The sequence below is a fragment of the Triturus cristatus genome, chromosome 5_1 (assembly GCF_964204655.1).
Source record: "Triturus cristatus chromosome 5_1, aTriCri1.1, whole genome shotgun sequence".
Classification (NCBI taxonomy): Eukaryota; Metazoa; Chordata; class Amphibia; order Caudata; family Salamandridae; genus Triturus; species Triturus cristatus.
Genome location: NC_140587.1, coordinates 47,081,683 through 47,096,605, shown reverse-complemented (window position 1 = coordinate 47,096,605; position 14,923 = coordinate 47,081,683). Strand labels below are relative to the sequence as shown.

The 14,923-nt window shown below is 48.5% G+C and overlaps 1 protein-coding gene across 2 annotated transcripts in view; it reads right to left on the bottom strand.

Annotated features, from left to right (window-relative positions):
- Positions 1 to 14,923, bottom strand: part of CPSF1 (cleavage and polyadenylation specific factor 1) — a 514,820-nt gene that overhangs the window by 378,528 nt on the left and 121,369 nt on the right. For both annotated transcript variants that reach the window (XM_085604356.1, XM_085604357.1), the window contains exons 15-17: positions 4,550 to 4,624; positions 3,429 to 3,509; positions 588 to 674 (exon numbers count right to left, since the gene is read on the bottom strand). In XM_085604356.1, the coding sequence (XP_085460482.1) occupies positions 588 to 674; positions 3,429 to 3,509; positions 4,550 to 4,624 (243 nt within the window). The remainder of the gene's footprint in view (positions 1 to 587; positions 675 to 3,428; positions 3,510 to 4,549; positions 4,625 to 14,923) is intronic.

Here is a 14,923-nt window from a genome sequence, read left to right as displayed (position 1 = left end):
CCCTTCACTCGCGCCCTGCTTCCCTCAACATTTTGTGCTCATTTAGAACAGTATTTATCATACCTCTGAAGACATCTCTGAGCTTCTTTCTCTAGTGAGAGGGTTGGAGCCTGCCCAGTGACTAGGCATCACAGAGCGAGGAGGTTCCCAATGATGAAGCATGCGACCTTTGGGGAGTGAGGGAATTTGTACTTAAAAGGCTATACCCCACATCACTTAGGTACACCAATTATCTTTGTGTTTTTTTCTCTCTCTCTATTAGATCCAGGTGTTTATTTGTGGTTGACATAAGTATTAGGGAGTCAGCTCCTGCTGGTCTTTAAATCTCCCTTGTGCTTTTGGTTAGGAAGATTAAAGAATACATGGATCTGGTAGTGAATATCAGACAGGAAAATCACCTGTCTGCCATCACAAACATTTATAGAAGTCTAAAACATTTAGAAACAAATAAACATAAATGGAGTGTGATTTCCTTATTACTTTATTTGATTTTTTGGCAACACTTGAATAACAGCTCGAGATCAGATCCAGCAAAAGGGGGCTGCCTGGAGCCTCAAAAACAAACACGGAATGATGCAAGAACCTACCTCATCCTTCTTTGAGGAGATCACTGTCCACATGTCATGGCATCCCGGGAGTTCAAAGGTGGTGACCACCTGAGGCCGGATACTTTTCTGAGAAGGAGACAGACAAATACAAATTATCAGGGTTCCTGTCAAATGAGAAAGATGTCAGAAATGAAGGTGGTCAATGAGGTACTTCCCTGTAATAAAGCTCGTTTGTCATGAGCTTCATACGAGAGGTGGAAAGGAGCAGATTGCCGGGAGGCTGGTGATAGGGCCTTTAAACTTTATTTTTCTCGAAAGCTTTTTCTGCAAGGGCTTTATCATAATGTCATCAAGCCTAGAAGCATGTCAACCCCGATGACAGACCTTGGAAGTCACATCAGTTTACTTTTATTAGTAGAATGAGGCACAGACAGACACATTATATCCCTCAATACTACTTGTCACAGGAGTCCCAGACCCCAGGTGGGACTCTGCTCAAGCAACCTTGCTGCATAAACCGGTTCCGGGAGGGACTGCACCTCAGTTGTCTATGCCCCATACACAGATTCCGGGTGGAACTGTGGGTTAATTGACTACCCCGCATACACAGATACTGGGTGGGATGGTGCCTCAGCTAACTACGCTACATATACAGATTCCAGGTGGGACTGTGCCTCAGCTGATATACACAGATTCCAGGTGTGAATACGCCTCAGTTGACTACGCAGCATAGACACATTCCAGGTGAGACTGTGCCTCAGCTGACTATGCAGCATACACAGATTCTGGGTGGGACTGTGGGTCAGTTGACTAAGCCGCATAAATAGATTCCGGGTGTGACAGTGGGTTAGTTGACTAAGCTGCAAACACAGATTCCGGGTGGGACGGTATGTCAGTTGACTATGCCGCATAAACAGATTCTGGGTGGGACTGTGTGTTAGTTGACTACACTGCATACATAGATTCTGGGTGGGGAATATGCCTCAGTTGACTGTGCTGCATACATAGATTCTAGGTGGGACTGTGCCTCAGCTACATACACAGATTCCAGGTGGGACTGTGTCCCAGTTGCCAATGCAGCATACACAGATTCCGGGTGGGACTGTGCCCTAGCTGACTATGCTACATACACAGATTCCGGGTGGGACTGTGCCTCAGCTGACTATGCTACATACACAGATTCAGGGTGGGACTGTGGCTCAGTTGCCTACGCAGCATACACAGATTCTGGGTGGGACTGTGCCCTAGCTGACTATGCTACATACACAGATTCCGGGTGGGACTGTGCCCTAGCTGACTATGCTACATACACAGATTCCGGGTGGGACTGTGCTCTAGCTGTCTATGCTACATACACAGATTCTGGGTCGGACCGTACCCTAGCTGACTATGCTACATACACAGATTCTGGGTCGGACCGTACCCTAGCTGACTATGCTACATACACAGATTCTGGGTCGGACCGTACCCTAGCTGACTATGCTACATACACAGATTCTGGGTGGGACTGTGCCCTAGCCGACTATGCTACATACACAGATTCTGGGTCGGACCGTACCCTAGCTGACTATGCTACATACACAGATTCCGGGTGGGACTGTGCCCTAGCTGACTATGCTACATACACAGATTCTGGGTGGGACTGTGCTCTAGCTGTGTATGCTACATACACAGATTCCGGGTCGGACTGTACCCTAGCTGACTATGCTACATACACAGATTCTGGGTGGGACTGTGCCCTAACTGACTATGCTACATACACACAAATTCTAGGTGGGACCGAGCCCCAGCTGACTATGCTACATACACAGATTCCAGGTGGGACTATGCCTCAGCTGACTACGCTGAATACCGATTCCAAATTCGGACTGTGCCTAAGCTGACCACGCTGCATACATAGTTTCCAGGTGGGACTGTGGGTCAGTTGTCTACTCTCTATATATGGATCCCAACTGGGATCATTGCTCAGTCGACCACGCTGCATACACAGATGCCTGGTGCGACCTGACTCAGCAGACTTTGTAGCACACGCAGGTCACGGGAGGGAGTATGGATCAGCTGACTGCACATATAAAGATCATAGGTAGGACAATGGCACAAGTGCTTTGTTCCAAGCGGTCTACAAGTGGCTGCAATGGTCTCTGAAGCCTCTCTGGTTTATCTTGGCTGATGCTGTAGCGCTGGTACCAGACCTGAGACAGATACATAGCTGACACAGGCCTTTGAGAAGTGCCAAGCCCATGCTCTTCAGAAACTAACCCTCTGCCCCAACATCGCTGTTTCCGTAATGTACTGAACTGCATCAGAACATGTTACTCAAGCCCAAGAATTCCCACTGAGATCCTCGTTCTTGAGCTCCACTAGACTGAGAAAATTACCACTGACCCATAGTGTATGTCAGTCTCACTCACCCTCCCCTGTCTCTGTGTTTGTAAGTAAAATAATCTGTGACAGGCTTAACCTGAGTCAATTTAAGATGGAAGTACAAACAGCTCCCAATAGCTCACCATTCTTTACGGGCATTTGAAAGGCTATTGAGGTGGTTAAATGGCAGAACTGTTGAGACAAGCACCCTCTGCATGGTTTTGTGAACCTGTGCAGACATGCCGCTGTACGTTTTTGGGCAGGCTTGAGTTTTTTCCAAGGGCCCTCACACCCATGCAAACTCGCTGCATGCGCTTCCCTGTTTATTTTTTAGGCAACATCAAACCTGGGTTCCGATGTCACAGGAACACACAAGGAGAAACACCTTCCTGGGTGAAAAAAGTATATATGCCCTCTCAATCGTGCCTATCTGAATAAGATGCAGTGGCAGCAAGATGTGAGGTGTGGGCTAAAAGCAACCTCACCGGGAATAACAAGAAAATGGAGAGTCCTTACCTGCAGCACAGACAGCGCACCGTTCTTCCCGTAGCCAGAACAAACCACTATCTCCAAATCAGGCTCAATACTATCCTGAAACTACAGAGGGAACATGTGATGATTATTAGACAACCACAGAGTAAGGCAGAGGAAAGCATCAGTAAATGGATGAGAGAGAGAAAGGAAAAATGCATGGAAAGAGGGGGAAAAGAAGCTAGAGCGATGCGCCAGCGAGGAAGGGAGAGCGATGCGCCAGCGAGGAAGGGAGAGCGATGCGCCAGAGAGGAAGGGAGAGCGATGCGCCAGAGAGGAAGGGAGAGCGATGCGCCAGAGAGGAAGGGAGAGCGATGCGCCAGAGAGGAAGGGAGAGCGATGCGCCAGAGAGGAAGGGAGAGCGATGCGCCAGAGAGGAAGGGAGAGCGGTGCGCCAGAGAGGAAGGGAGAGCGGTGCGCCAGAGAGGAAGGGAGAGCGGTGCGCCAGAGAGGAAGGGAGAGCGGTGCGCCAGAGAGGAAGGGAGAGCGGTGCGCCAGAGAGGAAGGGAGAACGATGCGCCAGAGAAGAAGGGAGAACGATGCGCCAGAGAGGAAGGGAGAACGATGCGCCAGAGAGGAAGGGAGAACGATGCGCCAGAGGAAGGGAGAACGATGCGCCAGAGAGGAAGGGAGAGCGATGCGCCAGAGAGGAAGGGAGAGCGATGCATCAGAGATAAAGGGAAAATTGCTCAAAGATGGAAGGAGAGGAAGGTACCAGAGATGAACGGAAAACACCTCAGAGGAAATGACAGACATGCATCAGACAAAGGAAGAGAAGTCAGAAATGCATCATAGATGTTTCCTTCTCAAAACAGAGGGGACTGGAGCGCTTTTGTACAATGATTTATGTAACTAAAATCTGAAAGCACAGCTGTGGGTCCCATTCTCCATGTACACAAACCACAACCCTGTGTAGACCTTCGCTTCCAGCAGACACTTGTTTATCTGTGTTGGATAATGGAGGGGGTTCTCCGCATTTACAAATGATAGTAAATATCACCAGAGTGAGTAACCTGTGCTTACTCCATAAGCCAAGCCTCCACCTCTGAAGAACGATAGGAAAAATGCTAAGTATTTCCAGCCGAAGGGTGAAAAACAACACTTACTTCTTCAGAAAGAAAGGCTGGTTCACCCATAGACGCGTTGGTGCATGGACCGATGTTCAGGATGCTATCACAAACCTTTAAAAGAAAAGTTCACAAAATAACTGACATTTCAGGGTATGCCTTCAACAGCAAAACATCAACACATCAAATTCCTTTCCAGCTCTTTTAACTGTTGCAGATACAACAGGGACATGCTAGCATATTTATTAACGTGTGGGTCTGCCTTCACAAAACGAGGCAGTATTTCAGAATTCAAAGACATTCAAGTTCTTGTTTCAGCAATATAAAAAAACTCCCAATAAATAACTGGTCTTACTTTTCAAGTTTAATGGTTATCAATACCCACAAAAATAAGCTCCAACGAAGTAAAGTCAATTTGCAACACTGTTATATTTGGACCATTGCATGCACACAGATTGTGAAGACACGGAGGACAAAGCAAGGCCACCCCTTAAGGGCTAGACTGAAGCTTTGAAATATGGTCTTCGAGAGAGTTGTGGGAAGAACCATGGTTTTCAGACACCACAGAGTAGAACTACCTTCAGTTTACTCAGACCTTAAATGCTTAGGCCATAAACAAGAGCGCTGTTGCTCATCCCTCAAGAGCAGCTGAGGACCCAACATGCGGAGATGTGAAGAGATTGCTCTAATCTGAACAATCCATATTTCTGTTAGGAAAGACTGTCTCACAAGGGGTTAGGACTCCCACAGGCTAGTGACAGAATGAGGAGAATGAATTTGTAGGATCTCAGCAAAAACCTAAATGACATAGGATTAGTTCAGGCACAAGCTCACACCCCTTGCGTTTTAAAGAGAGAGTAACTGAATTGAAATTATCTAATTATGTCCAGGATCTTAATTTTGTGGTGAGGAGCATTAGGATGTTTGGATTCTGGGGCCCATCGGGGGTTAGAGAGGGAAAGGTAGAATGCTGGTTCTGCGGATTCCCTGACCGGGCCTAGCTCAGTATCGGGTCCTGGCCTTCTGTGGTGAACAGTGTGAGAAAGTGGCTCTGTATATACTGTTCCCAAATAGGTACAGTGTGTACAGAGTCCACAGTCCCCAGAGGTTTGGCAGAGGTTAAAGTTAGATATAACCTTACTCTCTAAAGTGGTAGCTTGGTCGAGCAGTAAGGCGGTATCAGAGGACAGTGTAAAGCATTTGTTGTACACACTCAGTCAGAAAATGGTCTCACACACTCAATAAGTGAACTCTAGGCCAATGGTTTATATATAAAAAATATATGTTGGTTTTATTTTAGAACCAACAATTGGAATTAAAATATACTTTCTCAGAATGAGATGCTTTATATAAATACTTTTGCAATATGCAATTGACTTTTGTAAACAGTAACAAGTGGTTGCCATAGGCAACACTATTTTAAACACAATAATGCATTGAGTCCAATGGAGGTTTCAAGTTATTTGCCACAGATTACTTTTAGGATTACTTTTGGAATTTCAGGACTGGATCCTAGATTCAGTCCTGGGTTAGTACTTAGAATCAAGTGATAAAAGTCGACTTAATTACTGTGATGATTTTTAGACAATATGTTTCTATTTTAAAAGTCAATGATTCCCTATGGAAGAAAATTCAAGTTGCAGGTATAGTATGTTCTTGTTACTTTTGTAATCCAGTACTGGGTACCTAGACTCAGTACTGGGACCTTTATCCAAAACAGGTAAGCAATTAAGTTTTCAGAAGTTATACGATTTTTAAAGAATATTTAAAGTTTGCAGAAATTGACAGAAGAAAATTCACAGAAAAACAGTCAATGATTTCCTATAGGAGAAAGGAATATGCTACTTACCAGTATGCATCTGTTCTTGGCATGTAGAGCTGCAGATCTATACACTGTGCATAGATCGCCATCTGGTGTTGGGCCCGGATGTTTGCAGTTTGTTTTTCTTCTTGGACAGTCTTTGGAAGTCACGAGTGCGGTGACTCCTACTTCGGTCCATACTGCGCATGGGCTTCGGCTCCATCCTCAGATTGTTTTTCGCCAGCAGGGAAAAGATGGAGCGTAGTGATAATAGTGAAGAAACCCATGTGTGTTGTATCTAAATAAGATAGCCTGGAACGGATACAGGTAGCCGGGGAGGCGGGTGGGCGTGTATAGATCTGCAGCTCTACATGCCAAGAACAGATGCATACTGGTAAGTAGCATATTCCGTTCGAGGCATATGAGCTGCAGATTATACACTGTGCATAGATTATATAGCAGTACCCAACCCTAGCGGCGACCACCGGTATCCGTTGCAGTAGTTTGAAACAGTGTCTTTAGTACAGCCTGGCCCACACTAGCTTGTTGCTTGGAGTGCACATCTACACAGTAATGTTTTGTGAAGGTGTGCAGTGTTGACCATGTGGCTTCCTTGCAGATGTCATCTAAGGGTATGTTCCCTAGAAAAGCCATAGAAGCCCCCATCTTTCTTGTAGAGTGGGCTTTAGGTGGAAAAGATAATGTTCTTTTTGCTTTGTGATAGCAAATTTGTATACACTTTACAATCCACCAAGCTATCCCTGATTTTGAAATGGGGTTGCCTTTATGCGGTGGAGAGGAGGAGACGAACAACTGTTTAGTCTTTCTGAAAGGTTGCGTTCTTTGTATGTAGTACATTAAGGCCCTTTTAACATCAAGTGTATGTAGAGCCCTTTCCGCAACAGATTGAGGTTGCGAGAAAAAAAACGGTAACTCCACCGATTGATTAAGATGGAAAGGGGAAATGACCTTGGGCAGAAATTTTGGATTTGTGTGAAGTATCACCTTGCTGTGATGTACTTGTAAAAAGGGTTCTTGTATAGTGAACGCTTGCATCTCGCTAACCCTTCTAAGGGAAGGGATAGCTACGAGGAAAGGTGTTTTCCAAGTGAGGAACTGTAGCTCACATTTATGCATTGGTTCGAAAGGCGGACCCATTAGCCTTGTGAGAACTACGTTTAGATTCCATACAGGTGAGGGTGGTGCCCTGGGCGGAATCACTCTTTTAAGGCCTTCCATAAAGGCTTTAATAGCAGGCACTCTGAACAGTGATCAATGCTGTCTGTTTTGTAGGTAAGCAGCAATAGCTGCTAGGTGTAGACGGATGGATGAGTACGCCAGGTTACACCTTTGAAGATGGAGCAGATAGCATATAATGTGCTGTATGAATACATCTAAAGGGTTGATTGTATTGTTACGGCAGTAAACAACAAATCTCTTCCACTTTGCGGCATAGCATGCTCGAGTGGTAGGACGTCTGGCTTACTAGATAATGTTCATGCAATCAGGGGGAAGGTTAAGGTCTCCAAATTCTAAGATTTCAGGAGCCAGATCGCAAGGTTGAGCTGAGCTGGGTCCGGGTGCCTGATTTCTCCATGGTTCTGGGTTAGGAGGCATGGGGATAGGTACAGTTTTTGATGTGGCACCACTGATAGTTGTAGTAGTGTGGTGTACCACGGCTGCCTGGCCCACGTCGGAGCTACCAGAATGAGTGTGAGGGAATGCTGTTGTAGCTTCCTTACCACTAATGGAATTAGCGGGAGAGGTGGAAAGGCGTATGCAAATTTGCCTGACCAGTTCATCCATATCGCATTGCCTTTGGACAATGGGTGTGGGTATCTGGCGGCGAAGCTTGGGCATTTTTTGTTTTCGTGGGTGGCGAAGAGGTCCATTTGAGGATGCCCCCACTTTTGGAAGAATGGGTGAAGAACTTGTGGATGCAGTTCCCATTCGTACATTTGCTGCGTTTGTCTGCTGAGCAGATCTGCCATGGTGTTTTGTATGCCTGGGACGTGTTGTGCCAGGAGAAAGATTTTTTGTGGGATTGCCCATCTCCATATGCTCTGTGCTAAGCGAGTGAGAGCTGGGGAGAGTGTGTCCCCCCCTGTTTTTGAATATAATACATTGCAGTCATATTGTCTGTGCGAATGAGGACTGCCTTGGCTGAGATTTGTTTCTGAAAAGATTTCAGGGCTAGAAAGATCGCCAATAACTCCAGATGGTTGATGTGGAGTAACCTCTGTCCTTGCACTGTGAGGTGTAATAGGTGCGCTCCCCAGCCGGAGAGCGATGCGTCTGTTAGAATCACCTGAGGAACCGGGTCCAGGAACGGTCGCCCTTTGGAAAGGTTCGTGGTATTCCACCACTGCAGAGAGCGAGGGGTGCGACCGTCCACCAACACCAGATCCGTCAGCTGTCCCTGGGCCTGGTTCCACTGGCGTGCTAGGCACTCTTGGAGTGGACGCATGGGAAGTCTTGCATGAGGCACTATGAAGATGCAAGATGCCATCATCCCTATTAGTTTCATGAACACTCTTGCTGGGAGAGAGTGCTGAAGAAGGAATCTTTGGCGCAAGGCTTGTATGCTTGCGATTCTGGCTGAGTTGGGATAGGCTATGGCTCTTGAGGTGTCTATAGTGGCACCGAGGTATTGTTTTGTGTGAGACGGTATCAAGTGGGACTTTTGGTGGTTCACCGTGAAGCCTAGCTGGTGGAGTAGTTGAATGGTAGTGTTTGTATGCTGCACACACTGGTGGTAGGACGCGGCTTTTATGAGCCAGTCGTCCAGATAGGGGAAGACGTGAATGTTCTGTCTTCTGAGGTGTGCCGCCACTACTGCCAGGCATTTGGTAAACACCTGAGGTGCGGTTGTGACCCCGAAGGGGAGAACCTTGAATTGATAATGTTGGCCGTCCACCACAAATCGGAGGTACTTTCTGTGAGCAGGGTGTATTAGAATATGAAAGTATGCGTCTTTCAAGTCCAGTGTACTGAGAAAGTCGCCCTGACAGAGGAGTGGGAGAACTTGTTGGAGAGTTACCATGTGAAAATGGTCTGAATGGATATATGCATTTAGAGGCCGGAGGTCTAGAATGGGCCGTAGGGTCTCGTCTTTCTTTGGTATTAGAAAGTACAGAGAGTAGACCCCTAAATTTTGCTGATTGAGGGGGACCTGCTCTATATCTTGTTTTTGCAGGAGGGAGAGTTCCTCTTGCTTCAGAAGTGTGGTATGTTCTTGTGACATCGCACGGTGTCTGGGTGGAATATTTGGGGGGGTAGAAGTTAGTTTGAGACAGTACCCTGACCGAATAATTTGGGTCACCCATTTTTCTGATGTTATGGTCTCCCAGGTTTGAAGAAAGTCTTGTAGTCTGCCCCCGACCGGAGCGGGGGAAAGTCATTGTGTGGGCGGTGTGGCAGAACGGGCGGTGTTGGTTTTGCCCCTGCCTTTATTATTGTTTCCTCGATATCCACCTCTTTGATAGCCCTTTGTGAAGGTATTTTGAGGAGGGGACTTATAGGACGAGGAGGCGTTATCGGAAGAGTAACCTCTGCCAGAGCCTCGAAAGGAGGAACGGCGAAAGGAGCGTCTAGGGGTGTGTGATTGTAGTGCTCCCATAGACTTCGCCGTATCTGTATCCTTCTTCATTTTTTCCAGGGCTTTGTCCACTTTGGGGCCAAAAAAGTGTTGTTGGTCAAAAGGGTGGTTTAATATAGATGCTTGGACCTCTGGTTTAAAGCCTGAGATCCTGAGCCAGGCGGGACGTCGAAGCAGAACACTGGTATTTATAGCCCTGGAAGCTGTGTCTGCTGCGTCAAGTGCACATTTAATCGAGGTGTTGGTAATAATCTTTCCCTCTTGTATCAGTTCATTAGCCTTATTTTTATATTTGTCTGGGAGATGTTGCATTAGAGCCTCCAGCTCATCATAGTGCGCTCTGTCGTACCGCGCCAGCAGCGCTTGCGTGTTGGCGATGCGCCACATATTGGCAGCTTGCGCGGCGGTGCGTTTGCCTGACGCGTCTAAGAGCTTGGATTCCTTATCGGGTGGCGGAGCTTCACCAGATGACTGAGAATTGGAGCGCTTCCTAGCTGTGGATACCACCAATGAGTCTAGGGGCGCAGGTCCTTTAATATAGGCAGGATCTGTGGGGGCTGCCTTGTATTTCTTTTCTATTCTGGGGTTTAAGACCCTAGCTCTGACGGGGTCTTTGAAAACCTCTGTCGCATGTTTGGTCACCCCTTTAAGCATGGGCAATATAGCAGTGGATTTATCTGCTATGTCAAATGTGTCAAGTAGGTAGTCTTCCTGAACTGGATCACTGTGTAACTCCACCCCATGATAATGTGCCGCCCGTTGTAAGAGGTGGTGGAACCCCAGGGAGTCCTCTGGTGGAGATGGCCTGGATGGTTAGAGATCATCCTGAGGCACATCTGGGACATCTGGATTGTGATAATCCTCCCATGGGTCAGGTGTTCCCGGAGGAGTGGGGTCCTGCGGGGCATCTGTGGGATCATAGAATGGATCTCCGTGGTCATCAGGGTCTGGAGACGGGGTTGGAGAGCGATGAGGCAAGGGTGGAGAAGGTGGGGGCGGAGATGGAGGGAGTGGAGGAGGTGGAGGTGGTGGGTAGGGTACTCTGAACGGGGATGTGGCAGAGTCCTTCCGTTTTGGGGGTGGAAGAGGAGTTGGTTTGTCCAAAAGTCTTTTCTTGGAAGACAAAATTAAATGTCCAGTCCTTGGATCCTTTGTTAAAGTCTTTTGAAGAGGATCCGGTGTGAAACGCTCCTCCGGCACTGATTCCTCCATCGGTGCCGATGTTTTCGGAACCGAAGGCTTCGTTGGTTTATCCGCGCCATGCTTTCTCGGGGTGTCCGATTTTTTGGTCGGCCGTGCCGAGGCAGGCTTCGACACGGAAGCGTCGGTGCCGAGGGATTTGTGTTTGGTCGGCACCGAGAGGCCAGGTTTCGACACCGATGGCTTCGGAACGGAGCTTCTTTTCTTTGGTGCCGAAGAATGTTTTTCGGCGCCGCTAGGAGGCTGGCTCGAGCCCGAGCCGCCAGGAGACTTGTGATGCTTTTTCACCGGGCCCGAAGGTGGGTTGATGGAAGCAGTATGCTTGGCTTTCCCTGGGCCCGGAGGCGAAGGGGTAACCGGAGTCTCTTTCGGTATGGGCGCGGGAGTGGGAGGGGGTAGAGTACTCACGACCCTCTGCGCCGGTGTGATCTCCTCCAGGTCGGAGTCGGCGGCCTCAGAAGCGCTGACGACATCTTCCTCCTGCTCGGTGTGCTGCTGTCCCGAAGCTCCGGTGTCTTCTCCGAAGATGTCAGGTGGAGCCGAGGTCGATGAGTGCCCCATGGTGCGTCGAGCTCGTCGATCCCGAATAGTCTTTTTGATCGAAAAGACTTGCAGGCGGGGCAGTCTCGGGCCTCGTGTTCGGGAGAGAGGCAGAGGTTGCACACCTGATGGAGGTCGGTGTGGGGAAATTTAGACCCACATTTTGGGCACTTCTTGAAGGGAGTCCTTTCCATCGGCCGAGACCGGAGTCGAGATAGGCCCGAAGGCCACTGCTGATGCCTGGAATCGAGGAAGTGCCGAAGAGAGAGATGAAGAAGATGATTTTGTCTTAAGAATCTCGACTGACAAGGATTTTTCGTCGAAGTGAGGAAATATGAATTTTATGATCAGTTATGTCCCCTATCTTAGACACCAACGGCTCCATGTACATGCTACAAGTACATGTATGTTCCCTCCAGTTCCAGCTATGAAGACGCAAATACAGGTGCGTCCAACGTCAACATGTCCTCTTTCAGATCCGCCATGAATGGGTCGGATATTCCATTCCTAAGTATGATTGGCCACCGACTTTATATGGTTCACTTTTCACGTTTTACAGTTCAGGCGAGTAGGCCCTGAATTCTGCCATCAAGCCTTTTCCTGCTTCTGCCTCTGAAATGCTCCAGCCTGGACCTGCATTCGTATCCATGAACTTTGTTCTACTCCCTGCGCGGCTAACGGTGCCTGACGCGGCCTGTTGCCTGCCAAAAACTGTATTCAGCCTTCAAGTTATCTGCTCCGCTCCTCATCCAATGCATTCCTGTCTAGTAGTTTAGGTAAACATCCTTCCAGCTACCGAGCAAAGGGCCCGGCCTCGCTGTCTTTATGCAAGTAATTCATAGCCCCTGTTACCATGGAAGATTCCTGCCCCCTCGCATCTCATGTAGACACATAGACGCTTGTACATGCACTAACAGTCAGTATAGAATAGATTCCGTCCGAGAGACCTTTCCTTTTGGATAAAACAGTTCCTTAAACAAAGATATTAGATACGATTTGGGATTAGGTTGACCTGACCCCCCAGACTTCTGTCTCCACATGTAGAGCTAAATGTCAATTCCCCTTCACCCTCTAGTTGCACGTCAATCACACGTCATGCGGCTGCGCGCGCATCTCTGCCAAATATTTCTGCTGACACTGCAGGATTCTCTTATGGATCCACCCACTTGTGACATCATTTTAAATGACGTTTCTAGTATACGCCTATTATTACGCCTATTTTCATTACGTATGTGTATTCTTATCTGTATTATCAGCTGTTACGCCTCCTGCATCTGTCTTAATGCAATGCTTTTCATATATATATCCTTACTTGTCAATAATGTATTGCCTATCCCTTCCTGAACCTCCGTGGTGATGGAATATGATTGCCTGGTTCGAACCATAATTCCTTTGTAAGGAATAAAGTCCTTTTCAGAACCTCTAATACCACGGATTCTGCCTCTTATTTTGACTGAGTTATTCTTACTAGACTTTACCGCATAAAAAAATAGTACAGGTAATTTAAATATTTACCACAGAAGGTCGAACTGGAAAGGTTCGAAGCCGGAGCACGAAGTATTACATCCGAGCCCGATGGCGGAAAAAAACAATCTGAGGATGGAGCCGAAGCCCATGCGCAGTACGGACCGAAGAAGGAGTCACCGAACTCGTGACTTCCAAAGACTGTCCAAGAAGAAAAACAAACTGCAAACATCCGGGCCCAACACCAGATGGCGATCTATGCACAGTGTATAATCTGCAGCTCATATGCCTCGAACATTGGGTTATTGGTAAGTACAGTTGTAAGTATTTTTCAGAGTCAGTGCTGGGCACCGAGATCCAGCACTGGGAGCTCACCTAAGAGCAGGTGAGTATTTTAGTTTTCGTTACTCGGCTGATTTTTGGTGAATATTTAAAAATTTTAAAAGTCCACACTTAGAAGAAATTTCAGGAACTCGACTGGCAGAGTTAAGGTTCTGGGCACAGACTCAGGGGTCTCCCAGGGTCAGGTAAGTACAGTTGTTACACCCTCAGCGGCACAGGGGCGGCCGGGTGCAGTGTGAGTTAGGCCCAATGTTATCCTATGGGAGGCAGGGGGGGGCCTTGGTTGGTGGCTGCTGACTAGCAGGACACGCGGCTGTGGGAGCTGGGCTCCTGGTCACTTGCTCAGAGCAAATGGGGAAGTAGATAGGTGTAGAGGTTACACTGCCAGGGCCACTCTGGTGGCTCGGTGCAGGATGCTTTTGAGCCTTAGGGCGCTCAATGGATTTCAATGGGAAAGCTCCTGGATGAACAAAGGCTGCAAGCTCGGGGACGAAGATTCTTCAGGTGCCACCACCACTTCAAGAGGTAAGTTGGAGGATAGGTAGGTGCTCAGGAGTTGGGCACAGGGGGCCGCAGGGCACCGGGTGCAGGGGTGCCTTTTGGGGTCGGGAAATCTTACCCTTTGTCGATCGCGGTTGGGGGGGTACCTGGTTCTGAGGCTGCAGGCGTCGTCAGGTGCGTCGAGGTGAGTCCTTGGGTGCCGGATTTAGGGTCACAGTCGCAGGGGGGGATGTCCTCGAGGTCTTTGTTCACTCCGGCACAGGCCAGGCTTGGTGGGTGCAGAGTGTGCACGGTTCGTGGTTCCGGGCTGATGCCAGGGGTTAGAAGCTGGTTTTGAGCAGAGCCACTGCTCATGGGAGTCCCAGGTGCTCAGAGTCAAAAGGTAGCGAGGTCCTCCGGGGTTTGTGAGGTTGCTGGCCACAAGAAGTGCCGGAAAGTAGCAGGAGTAGATTCGAGGGTCGACAGGCCGGTAGAGCTGGGGCCAAAGCAGTTGGTGTCTTACTCTTCTTAGCAGCTGCACGGCAGGTCTTCTTTCTTCTTGCCCTTCTTTGTTTTTCGGAATCTGGAATCTGAGGAAGGAAGGTTCAGGGTGCCCCTAAATACTAGATTTAGGGGTGTTATAGGTAGGTAAAGGGCAGGGACCAATGGGTCACTGCCCTGGGGTGGGTACACCCCCTATCCTGCCACTCTCCTGTGGGAGGGGGGCAGTAACCTAGTCCATATTGGGCAGGGCCTCCCATCTTCAAGATAGCGAGTGCCCGGAGATGTGCTTCACCTCGCCTCCCCCACCTGAGGGGTGGGGTGGGGTTGGCAGGCTGGCAAATCTCCTGTCCTTATTTGGGCTTTCCGGCCAGTCTTCCCGCCACAGTAGGGGTTAGAACCGGTGGGAGCTAGTTTGCTGGGTACAGCAAGTGGCCTGGGGAAGCTCACAGAGGCGGCATGCCTTTGAAGCTTCCCCCTGCCCATC